At 44.6% G+C, this 20891-nt stretch overlaps 6 protein-coding genes across 7 annotated transcripts; 2 read left to right on the forward strand and 4 right to left on the reverse strand.

The window, feature by feature from the left end:
• LOC8067521 (LOB domain-containing protein 42) lies at nt 1–1513 on the reverse strand. Its single transcript, XM_002441343.2, has one exon. The coding sequence runs from the start codon at nt 1326–1328 to the stop codon at nt 327–329; it is 1002 nt and encodes a 333-aa protein (XP_002441388.1). The 5' UTR covers nt 1329–1513; the 3' UTR covers nt 1–326.
• Nucleotides 4941–7873, reverse strand: LOC8067522 (50S ribosomal protein L27). Its single transcript, XM_002441344.2, has 4 exons — nt 7644–7873; nt 5942–6039; nt 5728–5849; nt 4941–5557 (listed from the first exon to the last, which is right to left on the reverse strand). Exons 2-4 carry the CDS (start codon nt 6018–6020, stop codon nt 5318–5320), a joined length of 441 nt encoding a protein of 146 aa, XP_002441389.1. The 5' UTR covers nt 6021–6039; nt 7644–7873; the 3' UTR covers nt 4941–5317.
• LOC110430006 (non-symbiotic hemoglobin 1-like) lies at nt 8429–11003 on the reverse strand. 2 transcript variants are annotated; one of them, XM_021446819.1, is made up of 4 exons: nt 10636–11003; nt 9222–9345; nt 8996–9112; nt 8429–8842 (listed from the first exon to the last, which is right to left on the reverse strand). In XM_021446819.1, exons 1-4 carry the CDS (start codon nt 10956–10958, stop codon nt 8633–8635), a joined length of 774 nt encoding a protein of 257 aa, XP_021302494.1. In that variant the 5' UTR covers nt 10959–11003; the 3' UTR covers nt 8429–8632. The 2 variants fall into 2 exon arrangements, with proteins under 2 accessions (XP_021302494.1, XP_021302495.1); XM_021446820.1 differs by lacking the exon at nt 10636–11003 and adding an exon at nt 9460–9832.
• LOC8067523 lies at nt 11153–13573 on the forward strand. Its single transcript, XM_002440037.2, has 2 exons — nt 11153–11398; nt 13222–13573. Exons 1-2 carry the CDS (start codon nt 11247–11249, stop codon nt 13298–13300), a joined length of 231 nt encoding a protein of 76 aa, XP_002440082.1. The 5' UTR covers nt 11153–11246; the 3' UTR covers nt 13301–13573.
• On the forward strand, nt 14770–16147 carry LOC8082980 (cyclic phosphodiesterase). The gene is made up of 3 exons (XM_002440038.2): nt 14770–15341; nt 15526–15580; nt 15668–16147. The coding sequence occupies exons 1-3, from the start codon at nt 14916–14918 to the stop codon at nt 15871–15873; spliced, it is 687 nt and encodes a 228-aa protein (XP_002440083.1). The 5' UTR covers nt 14770–14915; the 3' UTR covers nt 15874–16147.
• On the reverse strand, nt 16441–18562 carry LOC8082981 (protein HEADING DATE 3A). Its single transcript, XM_021446821.1, has 4 exons — nt 17736–18562; nt 17470–17531; nt 17343–17383; nt 16441–16670 (listed from the first exon to the last, which is right to left on the reverse strand). Exons 1-4 carry the CDS (start codon nt 17928–17930, stop codon nt 16441–16443), a joined length of 528 nt encoding a protein of 175 aa, XP_021302496.1. The 5' UTR covers nt 17931–18562.

The raw sequence follows: 20891 nt of genomic DNA on the forward strand, positions 1-20891 counted from the left end.
TATTAACTTTGCAAGAAATTCACTCATGTTAGTTATGTAGAGTAACGAACGCTTCGCATATCCTGGCCAACAAGCGAGTACACATGTACATCACATGGGCACAGCCGTACAGGACGCAAGAAACAAGTCCATCAGCCTTTACAATTACAGCCAGCCAAAAAAAAAATGAAAAAGATAAACGAAACCTAGGAAATCTGATGTCGGCTGCTATTTGTCTCCTGACACCGCGGGGTCCAAAACTTTTTTTTTTTTAAAAAAAGAAAAAACTCCGCAGGATCGCAAAACTGCTCTCTTTGTTCGGTGAGATGAGATGTGGCTCGCTCTCCTCAGGCGGCTGGCAGCTGCAGCCGCAAGCCGATGAGGCTCGATGCCGCGCTCAAGCCGCTGCGGTCGCAGCAGGAAGACCTCGGCTGCTGCCTGACGACCGGCTCGAACCCGAGCGTGAGCTCCAGCCCAACCTCCTCTTCTTCCTCCTGATCCGCCGCTACCAGCACCTGGCTCTGGCTGTGACTGCTGACCGGCGGCTCGGCCTCGGCTTGGCTCACGTGGGAGGCCGCCTCCACATCGGTGTCCTCCTCCGACGACCCCTGCTGCAGCTGCAGGTGGTGGTGGTCATGGCTGCCGGCTGACTCCTCGCCGTGCTCAAGCTCGACGACCATGGGCACCGGTTCCATCTCCTCCGCCTCTTGTTCTTGCCGCTTCAGAGGAGGGCTGGGCGACAGCGACGCGCGCTCGTTGCAGCCGGCCTCGGCCTTGGGCTTGAGGGGCTTGACCTTGCCCTCAGAGGAGGCGTCAGACGACGAGCCCGCGCGCTTGAACCTCTTGCGGCCGCCGCGCGCGACGCGGAGGAGGTCAGCGGCGGCGGCAGCGTCGGGATCCTTGACGACGTGGCGGATGTCGTAGGCAGCGGCCGGCGCGGCGGCAGACCTGGCGCCGGCGCCGCCGCCGCCGAGCAGCGGCGGGGCGGCGGCGGCGGCGGACCCGGCGTCGACCTGCACGACGGGGTGTCCCCGGAGCACGGCGTCGACGGCGTCGACGCACTTGTGCCACTGGCGTGACCAGAGCAGGCCGACGGAGCCGTAGACCGGGTTGACGATGCGGCCGCACGCCTCGTAGAGCAGGGAGCGGAAGACGGCGGGGCGGGCGGCGTCGTCGGGCGCGGCGGCGAGCAGGTTGAGCAGCCCCGCGCGGCCGTAGAACTTGGCGAGGAAGACGGTGGCGTTGGCCTGCGCGTCGGGTGTTTCGATCCACTGCAGGCACGGGCGGATCGTGCACGCGTCGCTGCAGCCCTTGCGCAGCACGCGGCAGCCGTTGCAGCTCATCCGCATCTTCGCTAGCTCCGACGGTGGTGGTGGTCAGGTGGTGGTGGTGGGCGCACAGATCGCGAGCAGAGAGCTTGGTGTGATGCGATTGTATTGCTATCGTATAGGAAGGAACCCCGGCCGGGCGCGCCCAAGTTGTTGGAGATGGAGAGAGAGGGAGTGGGTGGGGGCGGTTTTTATAAGCGGAGACCGGACAGAGCAGTGGGCTGGGTGGCTGCTCTGGGTTGGGCGGGGCGCCTGTGGTTTTGGAGAGGTGGGGGGAAGGCGGATTCGGCGCCGCGGGGCCGGCCGGACTTGGATGGAGTGCGACCGCGAGACTGGCTGTCTGCCTGCCTGTGGCGCCCGCCGGCCCCGCTCTGCAAGAAGCCGCGTCCGAGGAAAGGATTCGAGGAGCGAAGAAACTGGAGGCGGCAGAAGGATCCAAAAGTGGGGGGAGGAGGCGGGCGCCCGCAGGGCCGTGGCGCGGCGCGGCGCGGCGCGCGGCCACCACGTTCCGTCCCGTGGGCAGGCAGGCAGGCAGCGAGCGGAGAGAGCAATCGCCGGATACCGGGGACGTGGAAAAAGGCTGGAAGAAACGTGGGGGGGCGAGAGGAGAGGAGGCGGAAAGGCAGAAAGGAAACCAGGCTGGAGTGGAGGGGGGGGCTCCCGGTTTTGTGGAAATCGTACAGCGACGGCCCCTGTTTCCGCTGCTTCTGTGGGCGGGAGCCAATACCGGGGGCGGGTTCTGGATTTGGTCCCGCTCCCACCGTCTCTCTCCACCCCCCACGTTGACGTTGACGTTGTCCAACTCTAGCCGGAGGGAAGAGTCACGAACCCTCAACGGACCTTTGCTAATATTTTGCTATGATTATGAATGACTTGGTATCCGTGCTTTCCCAAGGCATACTGTATGTGGTAGATTTGGTATAAAGTCAAACTATTTGAAATTTAATGAAGTTTATAAAAAAATTATTTCTAATTTTGACTCCAGAGATATATGGTATGGCATTCTATTCCGTGATTAATCTAATACTAATATTTTATATTGTAGTAGATATTTATCTTTATTTTAGGATTGATAAAGTTTTGATTTTTTTTTTATTTTTCATTAAAGATTTTTATTTCAAATTTTTCCACTCTAAAATGTTCTATAGTAGGTTCTCCATGTTTTTTACGCCTTTTGACGGATTATTTCATATGTAGGCAACGGAATAACCGTGTCAGTTTCTGTTTTAATCACTTGTAAAACAAGGCGCTTTAGAGAACACATAGTACACAAAAAACAGGGATGAATCTGCTCAAGGTAAACTTTACAGGAAACTTTTTTTTTTGTTAACGATCTTTTGTGTGCACAAGGGTGATCCCTAGTTGAGTGTCTTCTCATAATTTCATCCTTCTAAATCATCAATAAAAATGATTGGATAAACTGTCAGTAAATTCTATCACACAAATTGAGTTCATGTCTAACTGCGTATATGTTTTGCATCTGAATTCGGATTCTAATTTAAATAGTACAGTAAATAGTGCTATCCGATCCTCTGTTCCCGTTGTCTTTATCAGTATGTACCTATGTACATAGTGGGGGGTTTGCAATCAAATTCATGGATACCAAAAGGACAGAAAAATAGCAGGAGAGGGAGCTCCATAAGGTTTCAGAGTATGACAGCATGATTTGGGAATTTCCCTAATAATAAAAACGCTACAATCTGCTGCCAATCTCCTGGCAGAATCTACTAATCCAAAAGTGATTAGGGGCGTATTTGGTTAATCTACTCCGCTCATCCTGCAGAGCCGTATGCGAGCTATAATGCCTGAGTCAGTGGATACAACAAGGCTTTGTTTAGTTCGCGAAAATTTTTAGGTTTGGTTATTGTAGCACTTTCGTTTGTATTTAATAATTATTGTCAAACCAAAGACTAACTAGACTCAAAAAATTCGTCTCGCAAATTACAAACAAATTATGTAATTAATTAAGTATTTTTTATCTATATTTAATATTTCATACATGCATCTAAAAAAATCGATGTGATGAGAAATCTTAAAATTTTTTTGGAAAAACTAAGCCAAACGAATTCACCTATAGGGGCTGACGGGATACGCTTGAATCGAGCTTCTCTCCCAAGTCTATCTCGGTGGATAGATTCAAAGAACCAAGGTTCTCCCCTGCATTTGGCTTAGGCCTTGTTTAGATGCGAAAAGATTTTGGATTTTGCTATTGTAGCACTTTCGTTTGTTTATGGTAAATATTGTCCAATTATGGACTAACTAGGATCAAAAGATTCGTCTCGCAATTTATAGGTAAACTGTGTAATTAGTTTTTATTTTCGTCTATATTTAATGCTTTATGTATGTGCCGAAAGATTCGATGTGACGGAGAATCTTGAAAACTTTTTGGTTTTGAGGGTGAACTAAACAAGGCCAGTGGATGCAAGATCGACACATCAAACAAATTACATGTACTCACACAAATAACCAAACAATGAAACAAACACTCTTTTTTTTCAAATTTGATTCCATCATGGCTGTTTGGCATGGCTCTGGCAGAAGAGCAACAGGGGCTGCACAAAATACCCCAAGAGGAGTTATTTTTTGGTGTGTGTATAAAGAGTGATAAGCTTTTTTTTAACAAAAAAGAGCTACAATTTATGGTTCTCCCCTATTGCTCCTCCAAAGGAGGACTCGGAGGAGCCATGCCAAATAGTCTCTTAATATACTTTTCCTCGATGAAAGCCCTATCCAGTAGAGATGAAACCAAACGGAAAGAAAACTTGGGCCTTGGTTAGATCCGAATTTTTTTTGGATTTCGACACTGTAGCACTTTCGTTTTTATTTGACAAACATTGTCCAATCATAGAGTAATTAGGCTTAAAAGATTCATCTCACGATTTACAGACAAACTGTGTAATTAGTTTTTGTTTTCATCTATATTTATCGCTCCATACATGTGCCGCAAGATTCAATGTGACGGAGAATCCTGAAAAGTTTTTGGTTTTCGGGGTGAACTAAACAAGGCCTTGTTACTTTTATCCCGCTTGTTTCAGTATTTGCAAAAATACGACAGGGTTTCCTAGCTGTTTTTGCGGGATCCTGTTTTTCAGTCTATGCGTGACATGTCCAGCAATTACGTATCATTTTGTTATGTTATCACACTTACGAATCATCAGTTATGTATGTTAACGTGTTAACACATAGCATGTGATTGAATATTAAACCGATCTTCATATGTGTATATTTTTATGTGGCTAACATAATCCTTCGTCCTAAAATAAGAATCGTTATGATAATTGTAAAGTTTTCTTTTAACTTTAACTAGAATTGTAAAAAACATTAGCAACATTTGTTTCTTTAAATAAGTTTATTACCCAAAAAAATAGATTCAATGGTCTACCTAATGATATTAATTATGTAATACAAATATTAATATTTTTCTATATATTTAGTCAAAGATAAATTCGCTTGACACATGAAGCAAGAAAGATATTTATTTTTTACGAAGGGAGTACATGCTTATATTAGATCATGTGATCCTCTTTTTTTTTTTTGACATATCTTGATCTTGTTTCCAATCCACTTTTCTGAGCCCCATCCCGTTTCAAAAAAAAAAAATATGAAAGGAAAATACCAAGACATTTCCGATCATCGGAAGCACACAATAAAATTCAGGTCCATCAGTCAACAACAATTTAGCAGATGGCTGTTTTAGTTCGACCTTCTCCGGCGCCTGATAAAAGCATGTTGTCCATATGTTTAAACTCTTCTACTTATTAATACAATGATACGTAAATCTTTTGCGTATAATTTAGCAGACATGAACCCACAAAACTAATATTGTGTCCGGAAAAGGTGCTCTTATAAAAATGGAAATATTGAACATGCTGAAATTCTCAGTTGAGCAAAAGGGTACTACGTAATGGAAGCATCTCTTACTCGCAAGCATCTTTACTGGAACAAGTTGCACTGTTTAAGAAGCAACATCTGCAGGAGAACTGGAGAAGCAACTGCGTGGTCAGTGGTCACTACAAGTGCACCTCCAGGTCGACTGCAGTAGTGGAACCACTGGTGTAGACTGGGTGTAGATCATGACCAGCCACAGGGTCAACATGAACCCATTTCCTGCCAGACAGCTTGTTGCGCTCGAACCGTACATGGCCTTCCTTAAGGCAGAAGAGAGTGTGATCCTTGCCCATGCCGACATAGTTCCCAGGGTGGAAGCGAGTCCCCCTTTGGCGGACAATGAAGTTTCCCGGTTCCACTTTCTGGAGAAGTAACACAGTTGTAAGGCATTCAGTTAACAGACCAACACTATCATTTCAATTCCATTGTTCTATGTCTGACACATGAAAATGAGCACCACCATGCTACTATCGAATCACATGAATGCCATGGAGTAAAAGAACCAGATGTAATATGTATTTGAAGGGTGTACCTCTCCACCAAACTTCTTTACACCCAAATACTTGGGATTGGAGTCACGGCCATTTTTAGTTGATCCAGCAGTCTTCTTAGTAGCCCAGCGTCTAAACACTAAGCTCATTCCTCCAGAAGATTCTGTAACCAAGCTTACCTCAGGCAGGTAAAATAATTGTTCAGAATAGCAGAAAAGTGCAAGTTGAGGTTACACCAACTGCGCAGGTTATCACCTGTTGCGCTAGCATAGACCGAAGCATTTGAGATCAGTTCTTTGACATTCACTCTCCGGAACACTGACGATGAAGCCATTTTTATTGCAGCAGATCACCTGCAGCCATGAAGGATTCTGTGAACGATATCTGTCTATACAGTACACACTAATAGAACAATTTGATAAAAAAATCTACATACAGCCAGTGATTTTCAGAATTTCAGTTTCATTCACTACAAAAATTCAGTGCTTTTTAGTTTTGCCTTTTACCAATCCCAAGTGAAAAACTAGGGAACCCACTAAACCATGATAGGCAACTTAGTAATTCTCCTTTATAATGTTCTTATACTGATCCTTAGTGCTCCTGTTAGAAAAAAAAATTGGATACAGCAAGCAAGTACTCAAAATAGAAGAGGATATAGACAAACTGCAAACATGCATGTTTATAATCAGTTTGACCAAGAAAGGAACAATGAATTACTCACTCATAAGCACTTGAATAGATATATTATTAATCATTTCTAAAAAAATGGAAACAGATAATACAAGGTTCAAAGGAAAAGGTCCAAATTACTCTATCCAAGTAAGGTGCCATGTTCAGAAAACCCCCTAAACTAATTGTTCGTTCGATTTACTGCCCCAACTATTTCGGTAGGTCCAATCTATGCCTTAATAAGATTTTTATTTGTTTCATCACATACCAATTGAATTTTAAAGTTGAAACTGTGAGGTGACAACGGACATCATAATCCCTGTTAAAAATACATTATAATTTTTTCTTATTGTTTTTAATTTTTTATAGGTTAGGACATCTAATAAATAATTAACCTTAGAGATACAAAATTGTAAGAAAAATAATGTAGAAGAATTCAAGATGTATTTTTTTCAAACAGGTTATGATGTCAACTATGACAGTATGACTCCACAAAATTTAACTTAACACTCAAATACAACGTACAACATATATCGAAGAATGACACAAACACAGAAAGTACTAACATGTCATAGTACTCTCTTGCCAGGCAAAACCACAATCATGACAGGATTTCAATAGTAGTGAATAACAATACAGTATAGAGCTAGATGCAAAATCAGGAATTGATCGTTGGCTGCAGGATATAGCCATGTAGCGATGCATTTCGTACTGAGAGTTATCAGCTAGTAGTAACTCAGCAAAGAACTATTTGCTTATACTTTCACTGGAATACATCCACAAGTTTTCTTGTGTAAATTGTAACCAATGAATACTTTCACATTCTAGATCTTCCCGAATAATATGAAATCTAATGTTGGTGAAAAAGGTATATTAAATACACAAAACAAAAGGACTAATGTTGCACAATGACATTTGACATCACTGGCCAGGTCCACGGTAGCTTGTAGTCTTGTACCCACGGCCCTACGCCTCAACTCGGACCTAAAGGTTCCTCGATCGAACCCTATGACTACAACCGGTGCGCACCCAAGACATACCCGCCATGGGGAGAGGCCTTCGGCTGAACCGAAGCGGAATCCCGCAAAGGATTTGCATTTCAGACGCAATAACTATCCCACAGGCCGCAACACGGTGAGCGAATCCGCAACGAACCTGGCGAATTAGGGCGCCCGTCAGTAGAGTTCTGTTCGCATTCGCGGGATCACGTCACCGGAAACACCCCACAGGAGCGAGATCGAACGAGGCGCACGAGCAAGCAAAGGCTACTAGGCTAGGGTTTACTTACCCGACGGTGCGTGGAGGTGGACTGGTGGAGGGGCGAGGGCCGCCGCGAGATGCACGCTCCCGGCGGTAGAGTTCTCGTGCCACCGGTTGAAAAGGGCTGGGGCGTGGGGCGCCGTCGGCGGCGGGACTCAGGCTCGCTACGGAGCGAGGGTCCGCCGCTCCGTGAGTCGCCGGTTCGTCGGGTGTGGCCCCTCCGCCAGCGGGAAAGCGGGAGGGGAATGGACTTTTTTTTGCTGGGCCTTGAGAAGTTAGGGGCTGATTGGTTTGGCCCGTCTGGCCCAACATGGCCTGAGCAACTGCAGCATTTTGCTAAAAAAAAAGAGAGGAAAAATCTACTGTACCTCCCCTATCACCAAAGTTAGAGGGTGTAAAGTTAGTATAGCATTTTCGTTTTATTTGATAATTAGTATTTAATTATAAACTAATTATATTTAAAATATCCGTCTCGCAAATTATTTTTTAGTTTTTAGTTTTATAAATAGTCTATATTTAATATGTTTAAATAGTCTCCCTTAATATGTAATATGTGTCTAAATATTCAATGTTACGGGAGTTAAATTTTACTAGCGTCAACCAAACAAGGCCTTAGCTAGTTTTTCCTCTTAACTCCCTCGTCTCTTAAAACCGGCCACTTAGTTTTTTGGGCTCTCTTGCAACTAATTAATCAGCCACCCATGGTGTCCGAGATTGTCCTAGCTAGCTTGGCATTACACGTCGCCACCTCCATTGCTTGTACAACGCGAGATGTCTTTCGGTCTTAAATTCGCACGGTTTTCAGGATTTTAAGATAAAAAAAACAGTCAAATTCCACTCTTTTTTTTGAACGTTTTATCCATCATCGCAATGACGTGGTTAACAAACAAAAAATGCAACAGTAGTAGTAGCAGTCCAAAAGCACCCATCATTATCAACGCGCGTTTAGTCACGCAGCGGTGCGTGTGCGTACGTGCCACGGTAGCTAGCGACGAGCATTGGAACATTTAGGAACCATCACGCCACGGCGGCGTCTTTCGCCTCCTCCGTGGTGTTGGCGGCGGCGTCCTTCGCCTCCTCCGTGGTGCTGGCGGCGGCGTTCTTCATCTCCTCCTTGATGGCGGCGGCGAGCTGGTCGTAGGCCTCCTCCCACGCCGCCTTCATCTCCGACGTCCACATTTCCGGGACCGCGTCCCTGATGGTGTCCAGCAGCGCCGTCTTGACGACCTGCACGTTTGAGAGACAAGCAAGATCGGTCGTCGGTCTCTGTCAATTACTGACTGCAACTGACGACACTTATATAGGAGCGCCGGAATCTGTGCGATTGGCGAGCTTGCAGAGGTTAATTGCTCGTCGTCGTCGGCGACCATGTTGAGTTACCTCGAAGTGCGCGTCAGCGACGCCCGCCTTGACGTGCGTCGCGCCCAGCCGCTTCAGGGTGGCCTCCCTCACCTTCACGTCGCCGGTGCTCCTCAGCTGCGTCGCGGACTCGCAAGCCTGGAAGCCAAAGCAAAAAGCGGCAGCAGGAGATCATGAGAGAGGATAGCTAGAAACATGCGTACAGGCCGGCAGTGACGAAGACGGCGGCGAGATCGAGATGGCTGACCATGATAAAGACGGTGACGGCGTGGGCCTTGAGCTTGGGGTGGTTCTCCAGGGGCGCGTCGCCGCCGGCGTCGTCGCGCAGGAAGGAGAACATCTGCTTGGCGCCCGGCGCGATCTCAAAGATCCTTTTTTTGTTGTTGTTGTTGACATGCCACAAAACAAAATGATGGTTTAAACAGCACGTGTGATTAGCCAAGGAAACAAATTGCACGCAAATGTACTGTCATCACTCGTCACACCTGAGGAAGAACTTAAGAGCGATTGACTCGGAGTCGTTCTTCATGGCTTTCCATGAACGGAGGACAAGCTCTTCCTGTGCCTCACTGAAACCCATTCTTATCTACTGTCTGTGTGTTACTACTTGCTATACTGGTGCGAGATCTGATCGTTGTTTATATAGGCACCAGGGTGAGTGACCCTCTGGTCGAGGGAGAAACTAGCTACAGGAGACCCTGCTTTGATTTTCCGGAGAGGTGAGTGGCTCTTGAATGTGCGAGCGGGGCAGGGCATCTTCTGGTTCCAAAAACTAAGATATCGTGCTGATTCGCAGGAGACTTTGAGGGCGAATGGTGATATCGTCCGTCCATGATTCCATGTGCTGGCAACGTCGTGGAAGATTTTACATCGTTTCCACTACCTTTTTTTAAAAAAACTTTTATAACAATATAATATGCATCGTTTCCACCTTTTTTTTGGCAATGTATAGAACTTCTAGAATTGCATTCTTGACGGAGGTCCTTCTCTGTCTAAGAACTAAAATACTATTTTTACACAAAGTGGGGGGGGGGGAGTCTCGGCAAATTTATCAAAAAAGGGCATCAAAATTACAGCAAAGTTAGCCAGAGCTGACAACCGAACACACCCAGAAGAGGGGGTGTAAGTGTGTAACAGAGAAGGTACATGAAGGAACTGTTGCAGAGCAACAAGAAAGCCTATAGAAGGCTAAAGGAGAGAAGAGACGACAGATGAAACTTAAGACAATTTAACTTAGTACTGTGCTAGAATTATATTTTTTTCTGGTTAAGGGAGTAACAATATTCTAAATGTGACGGAAGCCTAGCTAGGTTGGAATTATATGCCGAATTATATATTCCTAGCATTTTGGATTTGTTTACAAAATACAGGGAAAATGATCAATCATGATTCAAGTACCAAGCAACAATAATAAAACTGTTCCTCAAGTCATCCATCATGGACACGGGGAGCTTGTTAAAATTCGCCACGAGAAACACCAAGACAGCTGAAACATGCTAATGTATTCTTTACTATATTTTTCTAAAAAAGAAATAAGTAGGCTAATATTTCTTAGCTCCAATGATAAGCTCGCTGGCATTATGTCACGGCAACAACAGCGACCTGAGAGGTGCTCAACAGCGTAATAGCGGTAAAGACGCGACCCTGAACAGCAGCAGTACCTGAGGAAGAACTTGAGTGCAAACGATGCCGACTCGCCCTTCATGGCGTTCCACGCGTTCAGCACGAGCGCCTCTTGCTCCTCGCCAAAGCCGCAGCCGCCGCCGCCGGCGGCGGTCACCTCCGATGATGGCCCGCTTGGGTTGGCATCCTTCGCCGTCATGCTCGCTGCCTGCTGCTCTTGCCCTGCCCGGTCTGAGCAGCGAGCCCCAGGAATAGCACGCTGTGCTTGCAGGTGCCTGTGGGCTGTGGCTGCGTCGCGTCCTGTGATCGGTACGGATCGGAAGCAGCCAACGAGCAGCAGTTGAGAACTTGAGATTGGCATGGCAGGAGCTGACGAGCGACGAGCGGATGAGAACGAGAGCCCATGGGCATGGATAGCGCACTGCCACAGCGCGGCCGAAACAGAGTGCAGGTGGATGGGCCTGAAAGGTAAACGAGCCGAGCACGTGGGCTGGAGGCCCGTGCCGTGCGGATCATTTGATCAGCCGGCGGCCCACGGGCTAGCTAGCTTCTCTTCCGGTCGACTGGTGGCCGGCCTGGCCGCTTCTCCGGCTCTCCTCCGCTCTAGGGTTTTCTGGTCCTGGGAGGAGAGCAGCGTAGGTGCGTGGCGATGGCGCTCACGAACTTCATCCTGACGGTGGTGGGGGTGGGCGCGGCGGTGATGCTGCTGCGGAAAGACGTCAAGCAGTCGGCCACCATGTTCCGCCGCAACGTGCGCCACATCCGCAACTGGCTCGAGGAGGAGTCCGCCGCCGCCGCCAAGTACGCTCCTTTGTCTCCATGTCTTCTGTACTTTTCGCGTCTATCTATCTAGTAGTCTCCGCGACCCGTTCGTCAGCCGTTGCGGTTGATTTGGTGATTGGACCCGCTCGGATTGGATCTCAGTGTTTTTTTTTTATTTTGGTGTAGTTTTAATAATTTAATAATCGGGTTCGTACCTGCAATTGAGCCAAGTGGACTGAAATTTAGGTGGCGTTTGGTTCACCGATGAAATTTGAAGGCCAAGTGATCCAAGAGTAGGATGGGACAAACCTTGATCTATTTGATTTGTTTTGGTAGTGATATAGAGAGTTAGAGACTCATTTGCAATACTTGGTGTGATGGCGATGTATACTGTGTAATGGGCTAATGGCATAGCAGTGCGATGCGCAAATCAAAACAAGAGCTGAAGGATAATCTTCTGAGCATAAGAGATTGAATGAATGGGAGGGAGGATAAGAAAATTTCAGAGAAGAGATACATGCGTTGATGCATATAAGAATAGAATATGATATGCAATTAAAAAAATGGTACACTATCAAATTTCACGTCAGCTGAGCAAAAATAAAAAAGAGAGGAATATAATTTCTTGAGTTTAAGAGTATGGGCAAAAAAGTGGATGGAAATGAAAAGCCGAAAACAATTTTGATGGATGCAACAGGTCTAGATGTCGTGCTTGCTGAGGCTGGGTAGAGTGCTCATTGTAAGACAGGATTGACTCTTGAACAATTGGATTGATTAGAGATGGTGCAAGGTACACATATATGTAGGCAAGGATTCGTAGGACTGGTTTATAGAAATAGCACCCATCGAGGATATCCTTGCCTATCTCTAATCATATTGCCAAATATACAAGAGGGGCCAGGTTATAGCCATTGGCCCAAAGGGCCCAATTGAGACAGCATATCATACATAACACTCAGCAATGGGAGGGTGGCCAGATCTGGATGTCTCGTGTTCCCTCCATTCTTTATCAGGTGGCTGAATCTCATTTAAGAAATGATATTGCTAGAGAGAGGTGTGCTGTTTGCTGGGTTCATAACTCAACATTCATAAAATCAACCAAGATGAGGCGGGGTGCAGAACACTCCACAATTAGATGAGAAGATTCCTTGAATGGCTTCAAAACTTATAACAATTCTTTGTGTGCCATTGGATTATAGTGTTTTCTTCAGTTCCACTATTTTCAAACTTTCCCTCCCTTCTATGCCATCTAAGCAGTTTTCATTAGTTACTTTATATATTAATAAAGCTAGTTAGCATGCCATCCAAGCTGTATGGATGCCGGATGATGGCTCAGGAACATGTCCCTGGGGCATTTGGCCATACAGCTTTGGTTTTGTTTGTGTCCATGAGCGGCACTATGGCAGGACTGATGTAATTAGCCGAAGACGACTAGTACAAATTGTAATTAGCCAGTGCGTCGTGCTCATGGCATAGGGCCACACACCAACCCCAATGAGGACACAAGCATCACCCTTTGGTCATTTTACCATAAATTATTCGATGGCCTTATTTGCTCTGGAATTGAAATTTTTTACTGGTATGGACCATTGCTATATGGATTTAGAATAAGCAATCTAGTATCACAATTTCGAATGAATTAATGATTATGTGCATATACATCAAAGTTTACAGTAGTCACATTGGTGCTTCAGTGTTACCATTTTTTTTTTCTGTTCATGCACCTTTTGTTGTAGCCACTATAATGTTGTGTGTGTCTTCTCTCCTCCTCTGAAGCTCTGTTGAAACCACTATAAGCATTTGAGCATCACATTTGATCCATAGTTCCATAAGGTCTCATGTGTTTTCGTGTTTCAAAATAGATCTGAACAATCTTCAGTGAAGGAGTTGGAGTCCCAAGCTGCCAAGAAAGATGCTGTGCCCAAGGAGGACAAGCATTAGACGATCTTACACACTGTTACGTATAATGCATTGGCAGTGTGATATCCAGGATTTTGAATTAGTCCTTGTAAAAAATGTTTAGTAGTTTGTAGGACCTTTAATCCCGATGGAAATTTTACTGAATAATGGAACATATCTTTGGTGCGAGGTTCTGAAATAGTTTTGCAAAATGGGATATTTGATCTCAGTGAGATTTGTACTCAATGATGGTGGATATTTGGACATTCTGTATACAGTACTATCTTTGTCGAGACTTCCTGTACTTCAGATGAATTCGTACATGGAAAAAGGTGTACTATCCTCACTCTTCCAAATCATCAGGCCATCACTTCGTTCTGTTCAGCTTGGCGTGCAAGCAGTTGCAGTCGCCCTTCAGCAAAAATACAAAATGCACAACAGCACAAGAGATTTAGAACACTTCAACAGTTGATTTTGGAAATTTCCTTTCATTCCCTATTTTGTTTCTGATGTTCCACGAACCCCATAGCACAATTGTGAGTGCAAAGATTTTGATATTGTAATGATCACATTTACAGTTTGTTTGGATGCACTTCAATCCATCCAAATCTACATGTATTGGGGGTGGATTAGCCCAATACAACCAAATACATATGGATTGAGGTTGGTTGAAGTGTGGCCAAACAAGACCTAAGGGGATCCATGTTTCAAAAATGCCTCTTAAACTATTTGGAATCTGCTCCTACCCCAACGCTTCTTTAAAACACGTCCAATAACCCTTGCCAATTCGCCCTGGAAGAAAATGTGGCCCCCTATTTATGGAATACTCCCTTTATCCCACGAGTGTTATCTTAGCTCTTGGCCAACCTAGAACTAGTAGGTTCTTGTCCAAAAAAACCTAGAATTAGTAGGTTTAGCTACGTTCTTAGTTTTCAAAGTGTAATTATTTATTATTGCATATTAAAAACACCTTTTGTAGGGACACATGCATCATTTTGCTATAACACTCATTTCTCCAAAGAATCCTAGGATGACAGTTATCTTGGGATGGATGGAGTAAAACGGTGAATACAATGTTTTTATCCCTTTTCTATTTGTTCTTTTTTAGATTAGATTTACACTCGCAATGCCCTTGGTGTGAAAGAATTCACAAAGTTTGGTTTGTTTCTTGCATAAACTACCTGATTTTATCATATGTTATTATATTGAGGTGTCTAAATTTGACTGACCTAATTGAAAGTAACCATTCACATCTCATCTCTATTCTATTTGGTATACATTCAAATGTGGGAATATTTGAATTTGAATTTGTATTCACATCCATATTTTAATGTATGAAGTATGTGGCATGGACATTGCTTGTTTTGTACAGTATTTGATCCATTTGCAAGACAGGATTTTGTTATTCCTAAAGTCAATGCAAGTAGTCGCGATTTATGGTGCTTGTGTTTTGCACACTAGATCTAGATCCAGACTTGATTAGTCATTGTTAACAGGGTTGATTCTACGCTAACACGTGTAATCAGAGTACGGTAAACGCATTCCACTGACTGTGGGGCCCGCCAGCTTGTGTTCCCGTCTCGGACCCACCAGCCAGTGTCTCATCCGTAAGCCACCGTACCGACTTCGCTTCATCTTCCGCCTCCCGCGAACCGCGATGCTTCTCGGCTGCACAGCATATTCCTTTCCCCCCACCACCGCCCGCTCCCCACTCCGCCACTCGCCGCCTCTGACGCCGCTTCCCCGTCTCGTGCTCCGACCTCACCGCCAGTCAGTCGCAGTCCGCATGGACCCCACCGACCAGTCGCCGGAGGAGGTGTACTCCGTGTGGGCCCTCCCGCCGGAGCCCGTCCGCGACCGTTTCCGCCGCATCATGGAGGGCCTCCGCGCCGCGTACGGCGGCCCCGCCTTCCAGCCGCACGCTACCGTTGTCGGTGACTTCCGCGGCCGCCGCTCGGAAGCCATCAAGGTGCTCCGCGCCGCCGCCGCCTGCGTCCAACCCTACACTGCCCGTGTCACGGGGGTTGCCCGTGGCAGCTTCTTCTACCAGTGCGTCTACCTCCTGCTCGAGCCCACCCCCGAGGTTAAGCATCTCTTCTCTTCGTACAGGTTCCCTTAGTTAAGTTTTTTTTTTTTTTTTTTGCTCCGAGTTTAAAACTTCCAGTTGGGTTTGAAATCCAGAGGAAATGCTGAGGCAGCATTGCAGTAATGCAGTGTGCATTGGAATCATTTGGCTGTCTTATATCGAATTCTCTGAATTTTGTTAGGTGGTGGGAGCGAGCGATCACTGCTGTGCCCGCTTCGGTTACAAGAGAAAAACTCGTGAGTGTACTAGCTGAATCCTGTTCCTGAATGAAAAATCACATGTTAGTGACTATTGACACTTAACACTTGTTGTGGAATTTGCAGCATACATGCCACACGTCAGCCTCTTATACGGAGACCTTACAGATGAGGAGAAGGAGGAGGCAAGGAAGAAGGCAGAGGAGCTGGACAAGGATATCTGCGGATTAGAGTTTGAGATCTCTGAGCTTGCGCTCTATAGAACGGATACCGCAGATAAAAGCTTGGAGTCATGGGAATTGGTGGAGGTGTGCCATCTTGAGAAGAAGTGATTAGTTTAAGCTTGGAGTCATGGGAATTGGTGGAGGTGTGCCATCTTGAGAAGAAGTGATTAGTTTCCTCTCCATGGTGACTCTACTGTAAGTTAACTCTGGAATTTGTAATGCTTTGTAGTGTCTTGTTGACTACTTTCTAAGCAACTGGTATGGCATAATACTTTCAATGGGAATAAGGAATAATGTGCTGTGCTATTCTGATACAGTAAGGAATAATGTACAATCTGTGATGCTCTGTTAGTTTCCCATGAGATATACTTTGGATTATTCAGATTGTGCTGAGTTTGTTTAATACCTGTTGAAACAAGCAGGTACTCTAGTAAGATCCTGAAACTGTACCGGTTTCTTCCTGGAGAATATTTTGTAATATCTGATTAATCATGGAATATACTAGTAATATTGGTCTATATTCTGTTAAGAGACTAAGCTCTCAACCCTTCAAGTCATTACAATCATAGTTTGAGATACATAACATTCAGCATATAGAGGTAGTGCATTGACATTCAATATAGTGCACATTATTGATGATATTTCATAGTGTGACCATGCAGTAGTCTATGGTCTCTACTCTTCCCGAAACCTTCTTCCGCCCGATCCACCTTCCCTTTGACAGTTGAAATATGTAGCAGTGGCAACACTGAGGTGATATTGCCGTGCAAAGCTTCTGCAGTTGAAGTTGTGGCGCATTTCTGGTGCAAAAACTGTCCCCCTGCCAAGTTGACGGAACAGCACAAATACCAGCCTGTGGATGCCAGATCTTGGGTCCGGTCGCTCATAAAATACTAGCTCTTGGCCTGCAAGGGCATCCTGACATTATCTACTGAAGAGTTTAAGGAGCACTAAGTGTGTGGAAACATTGTCATTTGTTCTTTTTAACTCTTTCAATTTAGACGGATAGAGGCCTTTTAGAGATAGCTCCTCTTGTTTGAGACAATTAATGGCTGCTTTGTTTCCAATATCTGTTTCTCTCAGGTAAAATTGAGTATGAAAAACTTTATTTACTAAAAAATGTACTAGAATATAACTTTAATATGACAACTGTAAATGGACCTAGTTCTGCTGTAATTGTCCTCAAGGTTACCAACCAATTAAAGGGCAAACAGGGGCCTTGTGAACCATACTATACCAGTTTATTTATGCTATTAAATACTTGTTTGTGTTTAATATTGATATTTCCAGACTCTGGTACTGGGTTAGATCAGTTCTACCTGATTGCTTCATTAGTTATGCTACTAAGTTAGTGTCTTTCATGATATTACTACGCATGTAAGCGCTAAGCTGGCATATTGCATTCACCTAAGAAGCTGGTCTAGGAATCAGTCTATGGTTGCTGATTTCATGTATATCCTTATCTGCATCAGTTCAGTGGTAGTCGGAGAAGCAAGAAGAGACTACAACTTAAGCTCCACAAATACTGTATTAAGCAGAAATACAATGGAATGACAGATAACTATATGCATTCATACCAAAGTTGACACTAGTTGTTTCAGGAATATCTGTCACCATCCTACAGAATAGTGAACCAATATCATAATAAGGCAAACTAAAAAGAACCAAATCTAGGAAGAGTGAAATGTATTGCACTTTATTTACCAGTGCAAGTACTCCCTTAGTGATGGATGGCTTGGACTTGGAGCATCCGGGTCAATCAGTACCTTCTCAAGTCAAAGACAAACAAGTTAGCATATAGACATGTTGATATACTGCTAGATTTAAGGCATTTTGTTCTTATTGAATTTTTTCAAACTAATACTGATAAATCCTCTACAAAGTGCACAATACTTTTATGTGTTACATAACAAAAGGATTGACATACATTCTCCCAATCGGTGGCATTATCTGTAAATTGCTTGACTCACCAGGGTGTAGAAAGCCCTCATGTCATTGCCACCGACATCGACTCGTGGTTTACTTACAACCGCAGATGGCTTTAGCTCAGCACTTGCCAGAAGTAGCTTATTGTTGTATGCTATTCTTAGTGGAATGGTTGGTGTAAAGGGATCCAACACATCCTGTATGACATGAGCCGTGACCAAAGGATTGGTTGCTGACATGTTGCAGAAAAATAACTTGTGAATGATATTGGCTGCTGCTCTTATTAGAACTCTGAACTTCCTCCCTGTGGGACTGAGGAAGCTGCAGTCTGAGCATGAACTATTTATACTGGAGTTGAGGAAGGCTGTCTTATTCAACTTCTAGCATTTGAGATACCATTGTCATGTCATACGTCCACCCAGATAGCTGAGGTGTGCTTCTTTGCCAAAGCATGATCTCTGTGGTGTAGTCAGGTTGCAATGTTGCATAGTCTTTTCAGTTATATGCTTTAGCAACTTAGTTATTAACATTGCTGGGGTTTGCTGGAGTAAAGCATATAAACTACTGGCAGCTTTGCAGTCAGCTGTAGTAGTGTGAACATTGAGGTGCATTTAGTATGTTTTGTTTTCCTTGCAAGAGCATATTAGGTTAGACATCTAATTAGTGTTGTTTTGTTTCTCTTTTCGTCTAATCTGAAATTTGTGCTGCATACCTTAGTGTTTGTTCTTCCACATAAAGACCATACACTAGCATTGAGTTGTATTTCCACTTGTTGAGAATCCACATTCTGTACAGAAATCTATACCATGTAAACCTAGGGATCACAGATAAATTACAGTAGGAATAACAAAACAGGCCCCCCTTTGCAAAGGCTGACTGTGAGGTTTGGTGCATTAATACCATGTATAATGTATAACTGGAATTTCTTCAACTGATGCTGACGAGGTAGTTCTCATCATGGAAGGGACATGACTCTTCTGTTATTACCAAAGGAATTACTGAAGCCTTTTCTTTTGTTCTGTGGAAGTTCTGCAGATCTGAGGTAGTTTGATACTAGCTACTGCCTTTTTTGTGCTCTCTTTGTTGCATGAGTGTTTTTTCTTCGTTTGAATCCAGAAATTGCAGATGTTGTAAAAATAAGAACAGGAAAAAAAAAACCTTGCAGCTGAAGTACTTTTGTTTAGTCCAGGAATGCTTGGGTGGCTGGGTACTGGGTAGCAAGGCGGTGAGCCATGGTGCCTTAACATCATTTACAAGGGGACTTGCTTCTGACAGGGTTAGTATCTTGTACTCTTGTTGAAGCAGGGAAAGACAATTTTAGAGGGCACCTTCGAAGCAAGCTCCCATCGAATTTTTGAAACCCTTTGTTTTGTTCTACACAAAGTTTCGCCAAATGTCTAAGGTAGTTGGTGTCGTACTGAATTTGATCCTTGTTCTTTGTTGGGTTTCTTCTGTCGCATATGATTTTTTTTTCCAGTGTGTTTTTTAACATGTATTGTGGCATAGTATTATGGAATTGTTATAACATTTGTTCCCTGGTTTGCTTGATTTCTGTTTTTGTGTATTGTTATATAATCCAGGAGGCAAACATGCCGACATAGTAGTAATTTTGAGGTCTGGTATCTGTCGTTACTTATTCATGATGCATTAGGTTCACCTAGTGAGCTACATTTGTAGGAGATGTCTTAGCTGTGTGCCAGATTCAGATTTGGTATATGCAAGGTTTTCTGGGCATAAATTGGAAGATGACCAACTTTTCTCCATTCTATGATAACTCGATAAGGATTCTAGTTTGTCCCTCTTGCTAACAAAGTAGAATCCAGCACATGGGGGGCGGGTAAATGTGCATATATACCTTAGAAGCTTTTACTATCTGTTGTCCTATGACACTTTAGTCTTTACTGTGGCTATGGTTGAGTGACTGGGGACAATATCTGATTTACTCGTCAGATGCTGAAACTGAAGCAGTGATGTGCCCCGTAGTACTCGGTGAATATTAAACATGAGAAAGGAGAAGCATATCTTCCTTGGAGATAACAAAAATGTTCCCAAAAGGCACGCGATCAAATACGAGAACATTTTGAACGCTCCTTTTATATATCTTTACTGAGTGGACAATATTCGCCTGCCCTTGTGATTCTCTCTTTTTGCTTGCAATGTTGATTAGCCTGTGATTTTGTCTTGGGCTCGAAGGCTTTAGGTTTTCTTGAACATGTTGCTGGTACATCTCATATACCTAGCCTGGCCGTCTAGATAGCCATTGTCAGGATCATGTGGCCGTCTAGATCATAGCCATTGTCAGGATCATGTGTCGCCGGACTTGTAACCGGTCTAGGCTCCAACGATTGATTTTACTGGAGTAATGCCTCCTCTCGTATTGAAATCATCTGATCTGCTGTGTTGTTTTCAGCATTCTTGGGCCTGTGGCTGTCAGGCGTGTGCGATGCTTGTTCGTTATTGGTGGACAAAAAAGCCATGGCGGCATCTATCTGCTGCATCTACCAAAGGCCCCGCCACCTGATTCTTTCTCGGACGTAGGCATCGCGCCTAGTTCATCTCCACTCGGTCGTGAAAGGCTGAAAGCACGTTAGCTTGCGCTCACGGCCGGTGGCAAAGGCGCCGCCGTGCGTGCTGCATGACGTCGATGCGAGATTCGATGTTACTTTCCGTCCGGGTCCATGCTGCAGGCAAATGTCATTGCTGCACCTCCGTAACAATGCCGGCGCCCGTCAAGCAGCTGCTGTTCGTCGCGGCTTCGGCCTTCGGTCTAGGGCTATAGGCTGACCCCCTTTTTTTTCTAAGAATGGCTATGGGCTGACTATTTTGTTGCTAATATTTTCTATAAATAAATCTAGTCAAAATAAAAAAAAACATTTGGCTGGCACGTATCGATAGAGGGAGTACGACGCGTGCTTCGGTAAGAGCATCGTTCTTTTGTTAGATGGAGCACTTGGTGCCTTTGCAAGCCAATCTAACCGTTTGCGAAACCACTAAACTGTGTGACATGGAGGTCAAGTGCATACGTGGAGGTTGAGGCTAATGGACAAGCTTGTTAGAATATGAGTTGTATACGAGTAGATGTTGGAGTTGTATACGAGTAGATTTAGATGTTGGAGTTATATACGAGTAGATTTTGTTACAATAGGAGACCTAGGAGACCTCCATGTTTACAAAATCTACTCGTATACAACTCCAACATC

The sequence above is a fragment of the Sorghum bicolor genome, chromosome 9 (assembly GCF_000003195.3).
Source record: "Sorghum bicolor cultivar BTx623 chromosome 9, Sorghum_bicolor_NCBIv3, whole genome shotgun sequence".
In the NCBI taxonomy this organism is placed as follows: domain Eukaryota; kingdom Viridiplantae; phylum Streptophyta; class Magnoliopsida; order Poales; family Poaceae; genus Sorghum; species Sorghum bicolor.